Genomic DNA, 21,977 nt, shown 5'->3' on the forward strand with positions numbered 1-21,977 from the left:
TGGGAGGGTGGTGGTGTCAAATCAAGTGCTTTTAGTGACTGTGGCGCATCACGTCTTGCTGGATCTTCTCAAGTTCTTGCATCAGCCAGGTACAGAGGCTGATCAGGAACTTTCTTTGGTCTAGGCGGGATGGTCAGCCGGCCCGGGCTAAGGTTGCTTGGGCAGTTATCACTCTTCCGCTGGCCCAGGGAGGCTTGGGCATTATAGATCCAGCTGATCAGAGTAGAGCCTTGTTGGGGAAGCTTATTGTTCGGGGGTTGCTTCCAGGCGCTGAGCCTTGGAAGGAGCTTCTTTTTCAACGGCTGCAGGCTAGAGCTCCCCCGACAGGGGGCACTTGGGCACCAGAGATACGGTGGATCTTCATAGAGATGAGGAGGACAGGCCTCAGTAGAGGATGGGAGGACAGATTTGCCTTGAGCATTCTGCGAGCTTGGGAGCTGCTGAGACCGGGGCTTTCTCAGAGACCTCCCACTTGTGATGAGGAGCGGGCCAGACAGCCGCTCATCTGGAGCCCTGCGATACGCACAGAGCGTGGTCATATGCTGGGTTCTCGGCCTCGTCTAGCCTGGGGACCATTGGCGGCAAGCCCAGCACGCAGTTTTGGAGATTGGCAGGCCTTTTGCAGCCTCCCGGAGGAGATCCAGGCGGAGAGGCTGAGTCACTTCAGAGGGGGGCTGATTATGAGGGATGACATTCAGGAGGCACTCACTGAGGAGTGGTTCATGCCTTTCGAGCCAGCGGCCCCACGGTGGATGGGAGCCTTTACACAGTTGGAGATCCTGATTGCTGTCAGAGCTTGCACTGAGGATGGTAGATGCCTCTACTATGAGTTACAAGATGAGGGCAGACTTCAGAGAGTGGAGGCAGAGTCGCCTTTGGTTGCAGAGTGCATCTTTCAGAGGATATGGGTAGTGGCCGCCGCTTCTCGGAAGTGGCATATTGATCCAGACCCTGCAGATGTGGACTCTGATTGGCACATATGGGCATATGCTGCGCGCCCCTTGGCCTGGCTCCAGTGGGACCCTGGCGAGTACAAGTGGCATGATCCTTATGCATCCCCCGAGGCCACAGAGATCACCAGTACACTGTTCGGCTAGGGAGGCATATTTTGACTGCGAGGAGGATGGTCTCTCTAGCTGCATCGGAGCATTGGCGGCTACAGGGACTCTCATAGGAGTTCCTGGAGGATTTTTGGACCAAGCTCTGGGCTAGCCGACAGGCACGCAGGATCTCGACTTTCCAGTGGCTGGTTGCCCACAGGAGCTCTACAGTTGGCACCTGGCTTGTCTACAGTGGTCTTCCGTCGGCCTGCGTCAGATGCGGCCACCCATTGGAGACCCAGCGACATTGCCTATGGGACTGTCCACAGGCGCAGCAAATTTGGCTGAGGATTCTGCGCATTTTGGCCCCCCTCTCTCCAGAGGGCATGTATACGTGGCATGTATACGTGGGGAGCCGCTGCTTGGTCGACTTCGTCATGGCTTGCTCTGGGATACGAGTCGAAGCAGGACAGCCAGGCCATCAGATTCATTCGGGGCCAGCCTCGCCTTGTTCCTTCACCGGATTTCTCGTCCGTCGGCCGGACACAAGAGAGGGATCTACGATGGGAGCTCCTCAGTAGCCTCACCATATGGTTCACTTGGAGAGCCCGTTGTTTCAGGGCCTTTGAGGGGAGACTGGAGCCACCAGCAGAGACTGTTCGGAGTATCTGGAAGGAGTTGATTCACACCCTGCGAGGACAGTATGACCGCATCCAGGGCGACTCGGATCGAGCGATCTTGCGGCGCCAGGCCTTCCACACCACTTGGCGCAGCGGCCCCTTCTATACTCTACACGCGGGTACCCCCCGATGGCACTACAGGCCACCTGTTAGGATTTTCCCCTCTCCTATTGTATGATATAGCCTCTCAGTTATTTGTACTTGTATTTGTACTTTTTTGCACCTAGGGAGAGTCTCCCTAGCTCCCTTGATTGCATCTCTGCTCTGCCTTCTTATGAGCAAGAGAGGGGTTTTGTAGCCCAGTGGGCGTTATTTTTATAACTAATGAAAGGATTCTTTTCTCAAAAAAAAAAAAAAAAGAAACACCGCAAGGAGCGCCACTGCGTTTTGGGGCCAATCGGTGTTCTTGTACTATTTGCAAGAGCATTCTAGCTCCCTGTTTGTTTTCCTTTTTCAGGTTCCCATGGGTGATGAAGTGTTTTGGGCGAGTGTTTATTCCACTGCTCGTTAGATTTCTGAAGCCCGGTTTCATGGTTCCATTGTGCGTCATTGAAGACTTGTGCTTACCACTTGGGTGGAGTACAAGCAGGTTTTGGGTGCTTGTGGATGTATCAGATGAGGCCCAGATGGCAGAGGAGGAACTTGATGAGGTTCTTATTCTCGAGCAGATACCAGCACACAAGGAAAGAAAGGTACAAGGTAAAGTTTCCCATCGCTATCCTGTGAAGTTCAAGAACTATTCACCAATGGATGCGAAGTGGATGGAGGAGGATTCACCTTAGGTATTGCACCTTTATCTTGACGCCTTTGAGTTGGAGCCGACTCTTGCGACGGCTCATTCAGGTTCAGCAAAGCATGGGTCTGGACCATTGCCTGATGCTCAAGAGGGGGTAGCACCTCCGCTCCCTTGTTCTAGACAGGCTCAGTTTTTCATCTAGGAGTCACTTGGTGACAACTTTGCATTCACCCGAGGTATTGAGGCTGACAGTACATCTGCTTATGGGACTTCTATGATATTGTGTACTAGTCACATGCGATGGTAAAGTTGGGTATTGTTCCCCATCAGGCCCAATCTGCCCAGATCCAGGCACGATACCGCAGAGCAATGGAGGAGAGAGTCCAGAGGCTACACCAAGGCACAGCAGATGTGAGAGTCCTCCTCGCCCCATGCCCCATGTATGAAGTACTACATCTCACCATCCCCACTGAGTGGAATTACTAGTATACATTGTACATCTATAGCATGCTAGACAGTGACTGCATAGTGAGTTGCACATGACTAGCATTAGCTTTTCATTTTCATTTCAAATTTTCTTTCCATGACACTCAGGACACGGACTTGTTGTATACAGATTTGTCTCATAGGCCAATTTGGCCTTCCGTAGACGTTAATATATCTTTTCCTTTCCTTCCTTCTCTCTCTCTCTCTCTCTCTCTCTCTCTCTCTCTCTCTCTCTCATATAGCTTTGCATTCTCCTAGTAGTAGAGCTCCATCCCCTCCCCCACTCATTGTACTTATTGCACACCCAGATTCAGCTTTTTACTTCAGCACTTTTTTCATTTTGTTGGGATGACAGAGGATACCCCACACAGGTACACTGATTTGTCTCACAGGCTGAGTTCGGTCTTTTGGAAGACATTAATAAAATCTTTCTTTCTTTCTTTCTTTCTTTCTCTCTAGAGAGGACACAGAGTTCAGATTATGCCACAAAGAGGTAGAGACAGAGGAGCATTACATATGCAGATGCCCTGTATATTATGAGATCAAAGGGGAGGTACCACCGCTTGTTCAGAGAGGGTTTTGGCCCACTTAGCCAGGTGATGGAGTATCTTGATCAGAGATGCTTAGGCCTTTTCCTCCTTGAGCTACACCGACATAGAGAGAGGCTTCTACAGGTGCAGAGCCATAGATCCTAGCCACAGATCACCAGCTTCTACAGGTGCAGAGCCACAGATCCTAGCCACAGATCACCAGCTTCTTCAGGCCTATCACAACGAGCCACATCCCCCTCCCCCTGTATCAGCTACCTCCCGAGGAGGGCTCACACTACAGAGAGCCTCGGAGATCAGAGCTGCCAGGAGACCGCGACTACCCGGACGCAGACCACCACTACTCCATCAGGCCCAATCTGCCCAGATCCAGGCACGATACTGCAAAGCTATGGAGGAGAGAGTCCAGAGGCTACACCAAGGCACAACAAACGTGAAGAGTCCTCCTTGCCCCATGCCCCATGTATGATGCACTACACCCCACCATCTCCACTAGGTGGAATTAGTAGTATACCACCTATCATGATTGTACATCTATAGCATGCTAGACAGTGACTGCATAGTGAGCTGCATATGACTAGGATTAGCTTTTCATTTCAGTTTTTCTTTCCATGATACTCAGGACATGGACTTGTTGTATACAGATTTGTCTCATAGGCCAATCTAGCCTTCCGTAGACGTTAATATATCTTTTCTTTCTCTCTCTCTCTTCTGTTTTTTGCTCCCATTTCTTGCACATTAGGGTTCAAGATTCCGGTTAATATTAACCCAAGATTAAGGTTAGGAGTATACCATCATAATTTGAAATAAATACTAAGTAAAATTTGTAGAAAATCACTAAGCAAGCACTAGATGAGACAAATCAATGGGTGATATTTTGATCAGAGATTAGGAAACCGAGGAACGGAAACGACGACAGTAAGGAAACAGTGTTTCCGCATTTCTGGTCTAGGAAACGGCCGTTTCCTATTACTATGATTACAACTGAATTTCAAGTTCAAAAGATGACTAAAAATGCTGACCATGATTCTCAGTCCAATGCTCTGTTGTAGTTTCTCCTTGGCCAACCCTTGCACTAGAGAGTCACTCTATAGACCTGAACACCTAAGAGAATGCAGATGGGGATGACGAAAAACCTATGCATATATATCTAGGACCCATCAGTGCTAGTAAGCCTCCTCTACTGCTATCGGCCTGCTGAGGATGTCACAAATCACTAATTTTTCGGAGTATTTGGACTTCGGCGCAGATGCCCAAAGAGGTTTTGGATGGTGCCAAGGTGGTTATCAGGACCTGTGAGGACTCCAGGTGATATCCATGGTACCAGTGTGAAATCCTGCCATATACACATGTACACATGGTGCTAGTGAGAATTCCAGCCATGTGCATAGAGGGATGGCAGCCGGAATTCCTGGAAGTACAAGAAAGTAGATGGGTGATTCTCCAAGTTTATATGTGCCTAATGCATTCATATGCGTTTTTGACACTTATTCTATTTGTGTGGGGCATTTTTTGGTTTGGGCGGACAATGCCAAGTATTTTGTATGTGAATGTCCATGGGATCAGGGAAGCCTCGGCACCCCTGTGAATGGGGCATGTAAACACTTGTTTGGGCCTGAAGCAGTGGACTTATGGGTTTTGCAGGTAAGTTCGCACTAAGCTTAGTCTGATCCCCTGGACCTGCTGCCCGACTGCTCCTACTGGCTGCCCGGCTGCTCCATGCTTGGGTGATGTTTGTGTCACAGTATTGCTGAAGAAGAAGATGATTACTGACAAGCCCCCACCCCAAAAGAAGTTTTATACTACTGCAACAGTTCAGCCAAAACTAGAGTAATGATTCTATCAGACAAGAAAAAGAATCTCAAATCACGCCCACTCTCGGGCTGCATACAGAATGATGTCTGCCCATCCAGGTCATCTACGAGAGATGGATGGGCAATCTTGGCCATCCAGCTCCCCATCCATGCCATGGACGGGAAGTATTCTGGATCCAGCTTTAAAAGAACCACAGTTCCGTTTCAACATATTACTAAGCTTCGGTGATAATCACAAAACGAAGTACCTCCTAATAAGCAATTATTTGAAGTTTCATGCTCACCTTTGAGACCGGTAACTGCAGATTGTATTGTGGTGTTTATAGTCTCATTGCGTCCAGGAATAAATAGCCAAAGCTTGACAATGGATCCTGTCGAATCAGAAAGTCCAACTGCTCAAATCATTTTATGCATAACATACCCAAAAAAAACTTGATGTTTCCATACAGAGAACCAAAAACGTCCAGGTTTTGCACACACAAAACAAAGTTATGATGGCCAAGAAGAATACCTCCATGAGACCCTGAATTATCACTTGTCCACGCACTCAGATTACCTCCATTTTGCAGTTTTATGTGAGCATTCAGCACTTTATTTGTAAGGTGGTCACTATGCCTGGTAGATACACACGTAAGACACCAAAAGCAAGCATGCATGTATGTGTTTGTGTGCGCGCGCGCGCGCACGCGCCTTTAAGGGGTGTGTGCATGCGCACATGCGTGTGTTTGTGTGTGTGTGTGTGTGTGTGTGTGTGTGTGTGTGTGTGTGTGTGTGTGTGTGTGTGTGTGTGTCACGCACGCTAAAGGGGTGTGTGCATGCGTGCATGCATGCATTTGTGTGTGCGCACGCACGCACGTGTCCCATTGATGATTTGAAGTAACTGTAATGATGGGGAAGCTACATGTGTCAAAACACGGGATGTCAACGCCTACGCATTAGGGTTAAAAAAACAAAGTGCATTTCAGCCACCCTTATGCTCATTAGTAGCTTCATAGTGTTGTGTCATACCATCTCTCAGAGGGTGAAATACCATCTCCATCTGCAGGATCAGTTGAAACCATGATATTTGCCTCAGTCCACCCTGCAGATTTATGCACACCCGCCGATAATTTAAAAACCAGAGAACATGATCAGAAAAAGTTCATAAATTGGATGCTCAGAGAGTGCATTGCCTGAAGATAAATACAAGTAGCCTCCCTCACAGAGTGGCCGGAGCCCTACCCTTCCTTTTTCTAGACGTTAAACTCATGAAAGGTTGTTATCTAATTCTTAGATGCACTTTCCTTTTACAAATGGAAGCATCTCATTTGAGGGGAGGGTGGATTCTTTTTTTGGGAAGGACGAAGAAGGGGACAGCGTGACCAAAAAAGTTGTTGAAGCTGTACCATACCAGTCTGAAGACATTTGTCAGCATTTCTGCCACTTTCTTCCGTCAATCAGGGTGTAAGCATCATAAGAGACAGTAGGAAGCGAGTCCAAGGTAGTATGGCAGTATGAGACCCAGTCCAACATCTGTCAAGATTCAAAACTGGAAGAACAATATTTGAACGCATTAGATTCAGCAATCCTCCCAAACAAACGGCATCACTTCCAGAAGAACTACTTCTGAGAGAATATAACAGCCACTTGCAGAGCTCATCACTAGAAGGTACAAGTTCCTCAATTATGCTGCACACCAAAAGCAAGGCTGTTTGAATTGCCACACATACCGAGTTTTTTCTCTCTAATACTCTAATACGGACACTTCAAATCGATCTAAGAAGCTCTAGAAGTCTACTCTTGAGTTAACCAGTTGGGTAAATATTTTGTTCTGAATGACAAATAATTGTGTACCCAAATCAATGCAAGAAAAGAGACTCCATACAAAAGCAAGCAAATGAGAAGTCTTCCAAGTATAGTTGCCAAGAGTTACTTGTACATGTCATTTCATAAGTTTCAAACCTTTACGAAATGTTTCCCGATAGGAGATGTAAAAATAAGCCTTAAATATGCAAAACATTCATTAATCATGCTTCATCATTGCAAAAAAGATCAATCACCATTCAAATTCAAATACAAATAGTGAAGAGAAAAATAGTTACAAAAACAACAACTGACAAAGTTTCACAAATCACCCCATAGCTGTTGGAATGGATTCTTGCCCTCTGCTTCTCACGCTGCCATGTGGCAGTCTATTATCCCACATAGTGGGTTGGATCAACTTAACCCCTCTACATAGTTGTCACAGTACGAAAATACGATAGCGTACGATACCATACTGTACGGGAATTTTTGGTACGATATGAATTTTTCGGATACCGTACGATAAAATACGGTTTTTTTTTTTAACACTTACAAAACAAACTATGGAGCTTCAAGCTCAAATGTGAGGGAAGGTTGGGGGGGGGGGGGGGGGGGGGGGGGGAGTCTACAGTGCTTGAGGAACCAGAACATGGACATGTGTCTCTCCTAGTTGGATCTCCCAATTGTCTCCAAAAAAGAACCTGCATGGGTAATGCAATACCAAAAGGGCTCCCAATGTAGCGTTTATGACTAAGGGACCGTCCTTGCACAAATACGAGCAGTGCATCTAGGGTGATAGGTTTAGGAACTCCTCTCTAGATCAAAATGGCCATGTCCAAATCTTCTCCCTCGTACATAACTTGAGGATCTCATTGTCTAACCTACCTATACCAGGGATCTCCAAGTGATGTAGCAAGATTCTCTCATCCTACCAATCAAGTGTACACTACCAGTCTACCTTGCCAGAATTTTTAGGTCTCTCAGCAACCCCATATAGAATACTGAGTGGACAGCGAGCATTTGGGATCTTCGTTAAGCAGGATTTTCTATATTTTTTTTAACATTTGGAATTTTTTTCTCAAGGTTTGGGGGGGGGGATCGTACCGTACGATACCCTACGGTACAAATGGGTTCGTACCGGTACGAGAAACAACTCTAACAACACAAAAGCTCTGGGAGTCTTCTTTCAGCCCTAAACACTCCTGGAAACCATCTGATGCAAAACGCTGATATAGAGAGAGAGAGAGAGAGAGAGAGAGAGGAGAGAGAGAGAGATGCTGGAAATTCAGTATATTACTATAGTTGTCTGCAGCCCTAGGCTGTCTTGAAGAAAAGGTGATAACACCCAAAATTCTGTCCCCCTATGGGACTCCTACTGACCCAATCCCTAGGGGATTGAATGGCCTATACAATGAGCATGTGTGCCTATTTATAGACCTTGGAATCATTGTAGAACTGGCCGACTGCTAGACAGCCAACATTCGTGGGCATAATCCATACAAAACCTGCGTTTGTGTCAGATCTGGACCAACCGCTTCTGATCTGGTCCAGCCGCCTCTGAACTCCTTCCATGCCCCTGCTATACAGGTCCACACTGGCCTCTGCTTCACCAAATGCTCCAAACTCCTAGTTCTACAGATCTTTTACTGGTTGCCCCCTTCTGGATTAGCCCTGAGAAGGTACATGGCATTGATCATGCACATGACATCCCCCTCTCCTAAACTTGATGACGGGATTCCAACCTGCTCTTGGATGACTGTCATCATGCCAAATCTTGTCCCGAAGTCCCTCTGTCATCCATCCATCCCTGGCAACCCTTTTCTCTGAAAGCCCGGCCTGTTCTCCAAACCACTCTGTCTCAGACGAAGATCTATGCATCTGTTTCCATCTAGTCCACAATCCATTCCTGCCTTGACCCTGAACACTGTCTTGGTCTTCATTCCTGAGAAATGAGTCTGGCACTCTCACATCACCCTTGGAGGGTAATCCTCCCCTGGGACCGTTGCCCGAGAACCTATCTGGCTCACAGGACTGCCATCCCCTCTGGCTTTGTGGAACACCACCAACAAACCTCCTGGGAGCTCTTCCCGATTCTCTGTTCCTTGCCTTGGGCTTCGTATCCGTGTACTTTCCTGTACCTTGGACCTGTACACCATCAAATGGAACTGATTTAGTGTTTAGCTTTGCTGAGCCTGATGCTCTGATACCAATGTAACACGCGGAAGCTCTGGGAGTCTTCTTTCAGCCCTAAACACTCCTGGAAACCATCTGATGCAAAACGCAGATATAGGGAGAGAGTAGAGAGAGAGAGAGAGAGAGAGAGAGAGAGAGAGAGAGAGAGAGAGATGCTAGAAAATTCAATATATTACTATAGTATAAAAAGGTACTTGTCAACAGCCCTAGGCTGCCTTGAAGAAAAGGTGATAACACCCAAAATTCTATCCCCCTATGGGACTCCTACTGACCCAATCCCTAGGGGATTGAATGGCCTATACAATAAGCATGTGTGCCTATTTATAGACCTTGGAATCATTGTGGAACTAGCGGACTGCTGGTCGGCCAGCAGTCGTGGGCATAATCCATACAAAACCTGCGTTTGTGTCATATCTGGACCAGCCGCTTCTGATCTGGTCCAGCCGCCTCTGAACTGGTCCAACCGCCCACCTTTGCAAGCAGCCAACAACTCAACCTTATCCTTCCATGCCCCTGCTACAGGTCCACACTGGCCTCTGCTACACCAAATGCTCCAAACTCCTAGTTCTACTGATCTTTTACTGGCTGCCCCCTTCTGGATTAGCCCTGAGAAGATACATGGCATTGATCATGCGCATGACAACTACTATGCCCATATATATAGGGAAAAATGCCCCTTGGTCTCCCCTTATCCCCCACCTTTATTCGTGGTCCCATGGGATGTTCAGGTGGGGGGGACCTCGCCGGTTGATGGCCGTCTTCCGCGTGTTGCGCCTCCGTTCCCTTGGTCCTCCACACTCCACGTTCTTTCATGGTATCAGAGCCTCGTCGGCTCCTTCTGCTCGGCTTCAGGCTTACATCCAAGGGGGTGTTGGAATGGATTCTTGCCCTCCGCTTCTCATGCTGCCATGTGGCAATCTATTATCCCACATAGAGGATTGGAGTCAACTTAACCCCTCTATATAAGACAAAAAGCCCCCTGGTCTCCTCTTATCCCCCACCTTTATTAGTGGTCTCATGGGATGTTCGGGTAGGGAGGACCGTGCACCAAGAAGTATGCCCGTACTAACGCCTGGCAAGGTGAAGCACCGCAAAGGGAGTGATACATGGTACTCCACAATAAGCTTTGCTCCCAGTTTTTCCTCATACCCCAAAGACCCTCACTGGCTCCTCTAAATGTGATGGCAGGGTCAAGGTAATCACGAGAAAAATCACCATCCCAGTGGCCTTCCATGGTGAAGGCAACTGGGGTGATGCTTGCCTACACAAAACTTGTAAAAACAACATTTAATTTTAATTTTATCTAAATTTGAAAAAAATATAGAAACAAGTACCTGACAAAGATTTAAATTCAGGTCTCAGGAGAGAAGACCATCCCCTTTTAATGTACTCTTAATTGGTGCAAACAGCAGGTACAAGCGGGCAGCCAGCAGGTACAGAAGTCAGGTACAAGTCAGCAACCAGAGCAAGTTCTGATGCCGCAACCAAGCAGGTGTTGATGGAGTAGCCGACAACAGGTTCAAGGGCAGCAATAGCCAGTACTGTAGGCGGGTACAAAGGCTGCAGCAGCACACAGGTGTTGTAGGCACATACAAGGTAGTAGCAACAATCGGGTATGAAGGCAGCACACGGGCAGGTATAAAATTGGCAGCACACAAGCGGGTATAAAATTGGCAGCCAGGTGGGTGTGAGAGGGCAGGTACAATGGGCAGCACAACGGCGGGTACCAAGGGCAACAGGCGCGGGCTAGAGCTAGAGGGGGGTATTGTTGCAGCAGGCGGGTACAGAACAACAACTGCAAGGCGGATTGGAGGCGGGCACCAAGAAACACAAGCGGGTGGTAGTCGCCTACTTTTTCCATCAACCACTCCATACCACCCACGTGTGCAGAGGAAATGTTTCCCATGCAATACATGTTTTAAATATTATTAAACCTTAATCAAAGGTTAACTCTTGGGCACCCACACTAAAAAGTGTCCAGCCAATGTTTTAAATATGTGTGAACACCCAACCTTTTAAACATTAAGGTTTACATTACTTTAAGGATTTTACATTTGAAAAGGCCAAAAAGGGTAATACTTACCACCTGTTCACACGCCACACCAACTCATCAGCAGACAGCACACCCAGGGGGCGCCCCGTCCAGTGTACTAGCACGTCATACCAAGCGAACACACAAAAACAAGTTTGTGCTGCAAACATGAATGCATGTGCACATGTAATGGACAAAATCTCCCTTTCATGAAACTTGTACAAAGATTTCTTGTCGGGCACAAAACTGACACAACAGAAATGTAAAGTCCTGGTCTTCCTATGGAGTGACAGTCCCATAGGCAAAACACAAATCCTGGCACGGGCCTTCCTATGGAGTGACAATCCCATAGACAAAGCTCAACACAAATATCAGTCCTACCATGGAGTGACAGTCCCATGGGTAAGACGAAATCCTGGTCATACACGGGTAGCAGCAAACAGGCTCCCGCCCATATGGCACAATATTGGTCACACACGGGTGGCACAAAACTGGTTCCCATCCATGTTACACAAGATGACTGACCCTTCCACATGGGACATTGGCCTGGCCACATGTGAACATGGTACAAATCTCGCCGCTCTATGGAGTGAGTCCCATAGAAGTGGCTCCAAAAATAGAGATGGACCAAATGGAGACACTCTCTCTCTATATATATATCTATCTATTGGGGTGTGATGTGCGATCGGCCAAATCCAAACCTCAGCCCACCTGAGAGTGGAGACTGCCAGATATGGGCCCAGGGCGGCCGCACCAAAGAACAAGATATGCCAACTCTATCACACAGAGCTTGAGACAGAGGATCATTACATATGCCGGTGCCCAGTATACTATGAGATTCGGGGGAGGTTCCACTGCCTCTTCCAAGATGGGTTCGGACCACTTTCCACGATCATGGACTTCCCGGATCAGAGATGCCTGGGACTTTTTCTTCTAGAGCTCCGTAGACATAGGGAGTCCTTAGTGGGATCCAGATCAGTTGTACTTGCGCGAGGACTAGCACAGAGAGCTCTCACTGACTTCTTCCATACCAGCACTCCAAGAGAAAGGTATCATTGTACTACTCATGGTCTCGTATGCCCTTCAAGTCTTTTGTAGACGTCTCTCTCTCTCTCTCTCTCTCTCTCTCTCTCTCTCTCTCTTCACATCAGTTAGAGATAGAGACAGGCAGATTTAGAGGCATACCTCCAAGGGACAGGATTTGTCAAATTTGTTGGATAGAGCCAAAGACGGAGGAGCACTACATCTGTTGCTACACAGCATATTATGAGATTCGAGGGCGCTATCATTGCCTTTTCAAACAGAGAGTCCATTATCAGGAGCAGACGCCCGACTGGCAGGGAGTCCACACAGAGACAGATTAGTGACTTCTTTAGAGGGACTACCCGGGAGGACACACAGCCGACAGCCTAGCAGCAAGCACCCCGTGGGACTCTAGTTGAGAGAGCTATCCAGTTGGGCAGATCCAGACGCCCGAGGGTTCGCGGATCCTCACATCGAAGACGGTGCCTACACCGGAGGATTCAGAGCATCATTGCGAGGCATCGGGCTCGTCTGACCAGGCATCTCACTATGGCAGATATCCAGGCCATCTGGCAGAGACCCATGCTAGAGCTCCTAGGATGGTTACCACTCCAGCCATATACTGTTGTACTCACTGTCACTTTTGTACTCCCCCATATTCATGTATTCATGTATCCATGTACCCCATTTTGACTAGTAGCATTAGCTTCCCACTCTCCCTAGTTGCTGCTTCCGGATGCTCCCTACTGATGTATTGTAGGGCTAGATACTTACCTTCAGTTCTTTCTTTACTTCTCCAGACAGTGTATCAGATGTCACATGGTTGTAACTTTGGTCTCATAGGTCACTTTGGCCTTTTGAAGACGTTAATATAACATTTCATCTCTCTCTCTCTCTCTCTCTCTCTCTCTCTCTCTCTCTCTCTCTCTCCGTGAACCCCCCCTTCGCACCAAGTGCTACTAGTGGCTGCCTTGCTGCATACACTACTTGCACCCCCGCCTTATTCGCGCTGCACTGCCTGCCATTTGTTGTGCCTGTTTGCTGCACTGTTGTGCGCACCTGCTGTACTACGCATGTTTGCTACGCACTGGCATGCTTGCTGCACACACCCACCCTGCACCCCTTATCTCACCCACCTTGCTCAAGCCCTCAAGGCAGCAACTAGGGGGAAATAGCCAAAATGAACCTACAGGAGCTGGAGGCATACATAAGAATGTGGAGGACAACACCAAGAAGGCGCTGGGCGAGCAGAAGAAGGTGCGGGACAGGGTCTTGAATCAACATGAAAAACAGTTCGAAGGCCTCCGCAAGGAGATACAGGACAAGAATAACAAGATTGAAGAATTGACAGCAAAGGTGAATCAATAGGAGGAGGAGATTCGGATGTTGAAAGAGACCCAGACGCAACAATAGGCAATGCCCCAGTGATAGGGGAACTCCGGGCAGAAATGGAAGCCCTAAAGGCTATTGTAAAGGACCATACAATGGAGGAAGGGGAACTGAATATTCTGGAGGGTCTGACAGACGGACTTGGAGCAGCGACTGATAAGTTGCAAGGAAGAACTGCAAACCACCAAGAAAGATTGGGTGGAGGTGGTGAAGAAGCACAAAGCCCCACAAAGCATCATACATGAGACTCTCGAGGGGGAGAAACACAAGGAGGATAGGGCCCTCCATGTGCGAGTGCGGGGGCTACAGGTGGGGGCTTCTCCCAAGGCACATGTGCATGACGCTTTGCCAGATGATAGGAGTGGATGGGATCGCCCACCACCCCCCCCCCCTTGCAGATGCATGGAGGACAGGCAAGGATATGACACGAGAGCGGCCCCTCATCATCAAATTCCCCCGATGCCACCAACAGACAGGCTTTCCTAGACAGATGGGCTGCCCTCAAGGGCGCACAATTGTACATGGGGGATGATCTCACGCCAGCACGAGTGGCACACCGGCGTGAGGCAATGGTGACAGTTCATGAGGCCCGTAAAGCGGGCAAGTGGGCTGCTATCTACAGAGATGGCAGGGTCATTATCACTGAGTGTTGTCCCAAATAGGGACGATGGGGTCTATGAGACCTGAGGTTAGCACTATGGAACTCCAATGGCACCCTATGGTCAAATCCAAGAGGTTTGGCCGAGATCCTCACAGGCAAGGATGTCATTTTCTATACAGAGACTCATCAGAGCGTTGAGAGGGGTTTACCATACATAGTCAGGTATGAGTGGGAGTCGGTTTTCCGAGGCGAGACCCACACATTAGGAGGAATATGTGGCTCAGCAAGGGTAGCTATCCTTTTTATATCCCATCTCCGGCAGATTCTCAGCATCATCCGGAAGGACGAGGATGCACAGTATCTTCGGGTGCGGCTACAGCTTCACGGTGACAGAGTCATCCACATTGCTATGTTTTATTTTGCACCGAGTCACTCCCCTTACACTGCACAGCATGGCCAGTCACCGTACTTACCACTATATGGGATATTATGGAGTTCTCACAACTTGGGGGGAGGGGGGTCAGTCCTCCTGCTCGAGCACTTCAACGCCAGGACGGGGAGTCAACAGGTCCCACTACTTGATCTAGATGACCCTATCAGACTACAAGAGCTGGACATCATTGGCACAAGGCTACAAAGATCATCACAGAACTGTGAGGAGGTCACGGTGTATGGGAGACATTTCTTAGAGCTGGGAGCTGCACATGGTCTTGTTAGCTATAATGGGATGTCCCGATGGCCTCACCTCCTTCCCTCGTTCAAGAGGTACTGGAGTCTGTCGGCACCATAAACTACCAGATGGGGTCTCCGGCTTTGGCACACCTTCTCCCCAACTTCTCCATCCCGCCACCCTCCCTTTGAAGCTGACCATGCCTACCTCTCTTTCACTCTTACCTACACACCACCCGTCCCTCCGCCAGCACCTCCCATCTCACATTACACCTAGGTCCATTTTGTTAAGCTTTTAGCTTAATTAAACATGATTATAATATCTTAATGCTTAAATACTTGAGTAAACATGAGGCAAAGAGCGAAAAGCTATGTTGTTTGCATTGAGACACAAGGCCTTGTTAAATAGGACCTGCAAAGGTACAAATGAAGAGGCACATCCGTGATGAAAGGGTGTGACTCTTGAATGAATAGTTATATCCTTTGGACGTAGAGATGTGTCCTTCGATCAATAGATATGTCCCTTGGAATAGACATGTCCTTTCGTGATGACCCGTGTGACAAGGTGTGACCTTTCAGTGGTGTCCTTTCAATGATTAAGAGTAATTAAGCATAATCAAGAGTAGTTAGAGAGATAAAGTCACAGTCGTGACATTCCCTCCCACTTAAAATGTCACATGTACTTTGCACTATAGTGCATGGTGACAAGATGACTCAAAATCATCGGTGCAACATTGTACATTATTAGTATCTTTTAGGATGATAATTGTCGTACGCCGTGACCCCATTGTAATCCTTAGTCCAGGATAAGTCAGGCACGAGCTACGTAAATCATTCTCAGCCTTAGACAGTCACTCAGTCAGTCAGTCAGTCCAAGTCCCTTAACCCACTTGAAGAGATGCATTCATGCATGTAGAGTCAGTAGAATCCTTAGGGTTTGCATTAGAAAGCACTCTACATAATGCATAGCATTCATCCATTGCATTTAGACCATGGCAGAAGCCTTCAAATACCATTTAGCATTCATCAAAATTTATCTAGTATTGTTCCCATAATTTACAGCATTTATTGGGCATTTTTACATCATTTATATATTTTTGCCAAGACACATGCAGTCGGCCAGTCCTTCAACCAACCGACCAGCATCTAGAGATCATATAAATAGTTGAGCTTTGCATCATTCCGTTCATTCATATCATAATCAGCCTTGAAGACCTCAATGCTTGGGGCCTTCAACACAAGGAGCATAAGCGATTGCAGAATTTAGCACCTCATCCTTCAGCATTTTTCTCATCAGCATATAGGAGCATCAACTCTTGACCAATTCAGCCTCCCTTCAATAAAACGAAGCATCTACAGCATTCAGCCTGCAGTACCCCTTGTGTTTTCAGCATTCATACAGTTTTCAGCATCCTCATATGCATCGTTTTGCTACAACCACTTGGTGAAGGTAAAACTCAACATTCATACATAGTCTAGAACAGTCCCAATCAGCCCCTTCTCTCAACATCAGATTTGCAGCCTTCCTACATCCATTGGGAAGAGTGCATACGCTCGAGATTGTTCATCATTGGTACTTCTACAACCGTGTAGAGTTCAGCCCAACTCTTGGTCCTCAGAGATCTTGCGTTTGGCTTATCGTCAGTCCACCGTCAGTCTCTTCAAAGTAATACAGCAAATACTATTCCGGTAACGGGATAGGGGGCCCTTCAGTGGGACCCCATACGGTGTATAGTTTCTATCTCTCTCTCTCTCTCAAATCTCTTAAAGTTTGAAGTCTTAAAGTGGATTGCTAAACTCGTGAAACTCAGGATACAGAAGACGGTGTGAGCATTTGTGTGACAAGATCCTCAAATTATGAATACTTCCGCTGCATGTTACATAAAATAAGACTCCGGCTAAATAAGAGACTTCTGATGTTGCTGAAGATCTTCATCATTAGGCCATTTATGCTTGTGATGAAGCTTGCAATGAGAAATGTTGAAGAAGTTTCCTCTATTGTCTTGTTGTCGTACTTTAAATGCTAAATCCCAAGTTGTAGCATCATTCTTTAATGTCTTCTTCTTTCTCTGCTTCCAAATGTTGGGCTTGAAGTTGACTTGGCTATGTTGGGATGTAGAAGAATCTGAAGGTTCAACCATGAATTCTCTCGATGATAGTTGAATAGTATCTGTTGAAGTGTTCCACTTCACAGTAGTAAAGTACTCACCCAAGTTGTTAGAAGAATGCTTGAAATTCTCTGCAGTATTGAAAACTTTATCCTCTTGCTTGATGTCAACTGTGTCATCTCATGTGGGTAAGGTTGAAACAAGTGTTATATCCATTTTTGTAATCTTAGTGTCTTCAAAGAAGTCCATCGTTAGTGACTCATCATCTTGAGATAAAGAATCCAAGGATTATTCAATATCATCTTGTTGTTCTTCTGAAGTCATGCTGGAAGAATCCTCGATGTTGACTCAATAAAGTTTGCCATATATGTGTCAAGGTTAGGACTGACATGAAGTGCATGAGATGCTACATGTTTTCCTTATCGAAACAGTCTTCTAAAGTTGAAGATTCCACGTTATGGTTTTAAGGAGCATTAGGTTGTTTAGGGCATTCAAACCATCTATGCTTGCCATTACAAATTGTGCACAATCATGTCTTTTGTTGTTCACAAGAAGACGAAGCTATTGCAGGACGAGGAGTGCGAGATTGGTCACGTCCAGAGTCCCATCCACAATCAGATGCAAGTGATTGAAGGAACTGCTAACGCTGGGAATGATTAAAAGACGATCCTTCTTGTCGGTGAGGTTGCTCTGCGAATGTTTCCAAGGGGAGTTGGGTCAAAATTGAAAGTTGTCCGATAAGGATTGTTGGTAACCTTCACGAGCCACACGTGAAACATTGCCATAATAACCTTGAGAGGTTGATGTTTGAGAATTCGGATTCAGATCCGCTACACGCTCGACATAATGAATGGCAGTAGGTCAACAAGGTTGTACTTTTGCACATCGGTACAAAGTGTGGGGTTTAAACCTTCAATGAAGGCATGAAGCTCGTCCGCTGGGGACAAAGAATCAATCTCTAGTATCAGATTAGTGAACTACGAGATATAAGAAGCCAAAGAACCAATTTGGTCTAAGTGGCATAAACGAGTTTTGGCAAGAATGAACTGCTTACGAATGACCTGCTCAAATTTTTCCCACCTCATAATCGTTTTTCCAACATGCTGTCGCCGTTGCCAAAAAAGTAAGGCAGTATCCTTAAGTAAGGACGCGAAAAATGTAATCTTCTTGGAATTGGTAAGGACCATCGAGTCAAAATACATGCAAAGTTTGTAAAGCCATTGTTCAAGTGTATGCTTATTGCGTTATCCTCCATAGCACTCAGGGGATTTAACTTCCAATTTCTTTGTTTTACTAGCTTGCAAAAGACGATAAAAAGTCTTAAGATCATCACCTTCCACCTCAGGGGGGGAATGTTGTCTTCATTGTTTGGCATTGATGTTGTAATGTCATCTACTGGTACAGAACTGGTATGAGAATGGCAATCCGTCTGCAATTGTTGGATCTGAGAAGCCAATGTGGCCATGGATTCTTGAAGTTGTTGTTGAGACTGCTACTGCCAATCTGCTAGAGCTAGATTGCCAAGCTGGTGGGTTTGGTCCTTCGTAGTAGTAGGCTGAGATGAAGACTCTGCAAGTTGAGGCTCCGAGGGTTGTGGTTGTTGACGCCTTTGGACCCTAGTGAGAACCATCAACAGTGGGTGAGGCAGAGACATACTGTGAACTTGAAAGGGTAGGTTGCAAGTTGGCAATGTTGTTATAGACCATCCTGTATAAGGAGAAAGTTCAACTGGAACTGAAAGCATTGGGACTCGTTGTTAACAATAAAGGAGGAGCAGAGGGGGTTTTCATTTCGATGTAAACCATAAATCCCAATTTGCACACCTAAAGTGTGTGATACCCATATGATGATGAATGGTGGGTTTCTTGAACATCAAAGTGCCACATTGTTTTGGTTGTTGTTTGTGCTGTATTTTGTGAAATTTTTTTATGATGAAAGCAACAAGGTATATGGGTTGATCACACATGAGATGTGTGTTTGAAGAAGCCTGGTTGAATGCATGTACTTCAAGAGTCGGGCACTAAGCAGAAGCTGCAAATAATGAAGACTTGGGAAAACTTGTGCTGTGTATGTAGTAAGCCAGGGACCCCCTGCTGGAGGTGAAGGCAACTGAAACTACACCGCCTAAGTGTGAACGTCCTTGAGCATCGTCTCGTGAACAATACGCTCATCAACACTAAAATGAACTAGCCACAATACACATAATCACTAAAAGATACATCATTGCTCAAGACAATCTGCAAAAGAGAGGCACTGCACAATACACCACCATTGGGGCCGCGAACGGGCTGACCCCCCCTCAATACTGAAGTATATTATTGGAGTATTTTATTTGTGTACAAAGTTCCAAGGGCTTGCTAGCCAAATAATCCATGCAATGGATAATATGAAGACATATTACCCAAACAAGTATTTGCTGGTGAAGAATGTCGAAGCCGGACTCATCGAATGAGTCAATATAACCAGCCCTGACTCCTCATACACTTGGAGTTGTGTGAACACATAATTGTCGTTCCGAGACCACGCACGAACAGGCGCTCTCGTACAAGAACCTGGCTCGCACAACTCGCAAAGGAGTGGGCTTAGTCCTCCCAAGTGTAAGGCACACAAACAGGTGCTCACACTCTGCAAGTACACGAACAAGTACTGGTAGAAGTTCTAGTACACAAGCTAGTACTATTAGGGTTTCAGCAAGTACAACCGTGAGTACATTTCTGATTTTCAGCAAGTACAGCTGGTACAGTTAGGGTTTCAGAAGGTACAGCAGGTGCTCACAGCAGGTACAGCCGGTACTGCTGGTACAGAAAGTACAGCAGGTACAGAAGGTGCTTAAGGTACAGTAAATACAGAGGCAAGTACAGCACTGCAGGTGCAGTAGGATATTGCAGGTACAGTTGAGTACTGTAAGTACAATCGGGAACAATAAGTACAGCACTTCAGGTACAGTCGAGTAGGTATGATTAGGGTTTCAGCAGGTACAGCAGGTGCAAAGGCGGGTACAGGTCTGCAGGTACAGTCAGGTACAGCACGCGTCCACAATGGAGCAGCCAACCAGCAGTCAAAACCAGAAAGCGAAGAGGCAGTCAACTTTCAGTCTAGAAGGGGGAAAAAAGGAATGGGCGCCAGCTTGCAGGAGAAGATTGAGGGAGAGGAGTGGAGGGGTCCAATCCCCTTGGGCCATGTGGCACAGTCCACTGTATTTAGTGGTGGGCACCTCCTTCTAGTGTCCACACACTTATGAGGCTCTGTGTGGGTGCCCAACGTTTGGGCTGGCCACACTTTTGACTTTGGTTGGGCCCCGGGCACTGAGCCAGTGGCCGGTGCCCAACTTTAATAAATGTGAACTGCTAAGGTTATAAAACCTTTGCAATAATAAACAAGGGTTAAATGAATACTTACCACCTGTTCGCATGCCACAAACCATGTCAGAATACAAGGCATTTGCAATTGCTCCCCACGGGAGACCAACCACATCTGGAAAACAAGTGCACAAGCTCAGATCACTTAACCTTGACAATTAATGTACAGCATAATCATCCACAAATCTGAAAATAACAAAACACAACTTGACACCACCACTGGGGCCGGAAAGGACCGACCCCCCCCCCCCCAAAAAAATTGTGTTTCTTGGAGTATTTGATGATTACAAGTTTCACGGGCTTATGAGGAGATTCCTCCATACATGGACTGAATACAAATGAATCAAATACCATAGATGTTGTCGGTGATGAAACCATTTGTTTATGAAGACCGTGTCACATGCAGTCTCCCACCTTCACTAGGCTCGGCACCCGCACTACATTGGTCTTCTGGGACCGTGCACCAACAAGCACGCCCGTACTAACACCTGGCAAGGTGATTCACCGCGGAGGGAGGAAAACTTGGTACTCCAAATGAAAGCTTTGCTCCCAAATTCCCAGGCCCACTGACCTTCACTGGCTCTCAAAACTTGAGAGCACGGTAAGGCAAACATAGGGAAAATAGGATCTCAAAGAATCCGAGAGAGAGAGAGAGAGAGAGAGAGAGAGAGAGAGAGAGAAAAAAGAAACATTTGCAAAAGAAACTCTGCAAAATAGAATTCTTTCTAGACATGAGAGGAGAAAAACCTAGTTTTTTTTTATTGTATGAATGACCCATTGCCATTTCCACGTGTAGATAAACAGTTCAGCCAACTTGCTGATTCGAAATCAGGTGTAGACTGGTTTGGGGCAGGTACTAGCTATACGAAGCATTAAACATGTTGCACAAGGGCTGGTACGGGCTGGTACTTGTTGTATTAGTCAGGAAAGGAGGAAAGACAACAAAGCCCTGTTTCAGTCCATCGAGTTGGATTCCGTTTCAGCACGTCAACAAGGAGAGAGAGAGAGAGTTGGGTTCCGTTTCAACACACTGGCAGAGAGAGAGAGAGAGAGAGAGAGAGAGAGAGAGAGAGAGTCCGGTTCCGTTTCAGCACGTCGGAAGAGAAAGAAAGATTTTATTAACGTCTTCCAAAAGACCGAACTCGGCCTATGAGACAAATCGGTGTACCTGTATGGGGTATCCTCTGTCATCCCAACAAAATGAAAAAGTACTGAACTAAAAAGCTGAATCTGGGTGTGCAATAAGTACAATGAGTGGTAAAGGGGATGGAGCTCTACTACTAGGAGAATGCAAAGCTATATGCATGGAGTATACAATCATGATATGCAACCTAGCTAGCTCCATCCTGTACCATACTGGGGGTATAAAATGGTATACATCAATGAAGGGGGTGTCCAAAGCTCCCTGAAGAATATGCCTGGGTGTGCTCTGAAGCGAGCCAGTCGCTCCGCACCCTCTGTGAAACTGAGCTCTGATCTCTGTCATCTCTCTCTGGTATAGGCGTGGTGTCCAAAAG

General features: G+C 46.8%; 1 protein-coding gene across 4 annotated transcripts in view; it reads right to left on the bottom strand.

The window, feature by feature from the left end:
* The window catches only part of GCT (RNA polymerase II transcription mediator), a 76,644-nt gene that overhangs the window by 47,017 nt on the left and 7,650 nt on the right, over positions 1–21,977 (bottom strand). For 2 of the 4 annotated variants that reach the window (XM_086781705.1, XM_086781708.1), the window contains exons 2-5: positions 6,695–6,832; positions 6,313–6,385; positions 5,816–5,919; positions 5,589–5,675 (exon numbers count right to left, since the gene is read on the bottom strand). In XM_086781705.1, the coding sequence (XP_086637831.1) occupies positions 5,589–5,675; positions 5,816–5,919; positions 6,313–6,365 (244 nt within the window). In that variant the 5' untranslated portion in view covers positions 6,366–6,385; positions 6,695–6,832. Of the gene's footprint in view, positions 1–5,588; positions 5,676–5,815; positions 5,920–6,312; positions 6,386–6,694; positions 6,973–21,977 lie in introns of all 4 variants that reach the window. The other 2 variants (XM_086781707.1, XM_086781706.1) reach the window with 1 other exon arrangement.

This window comes from Cibotium barometz, chromosome 43 (genome assembly GCF_041138505.1).
Source record: "Cibotium barometz isolate CiBa-2024 chromosome 43, ASM4113850v1, whole genome shotgun sequence".
In the NCBI taxonomy this organism is placed as follows: Eukaryota; Viridiplantae; Streptophyta; class Polypodiopsida; order Cyatheales; family Cibotiaceae; genus Cibotium; species Cibotium barometz.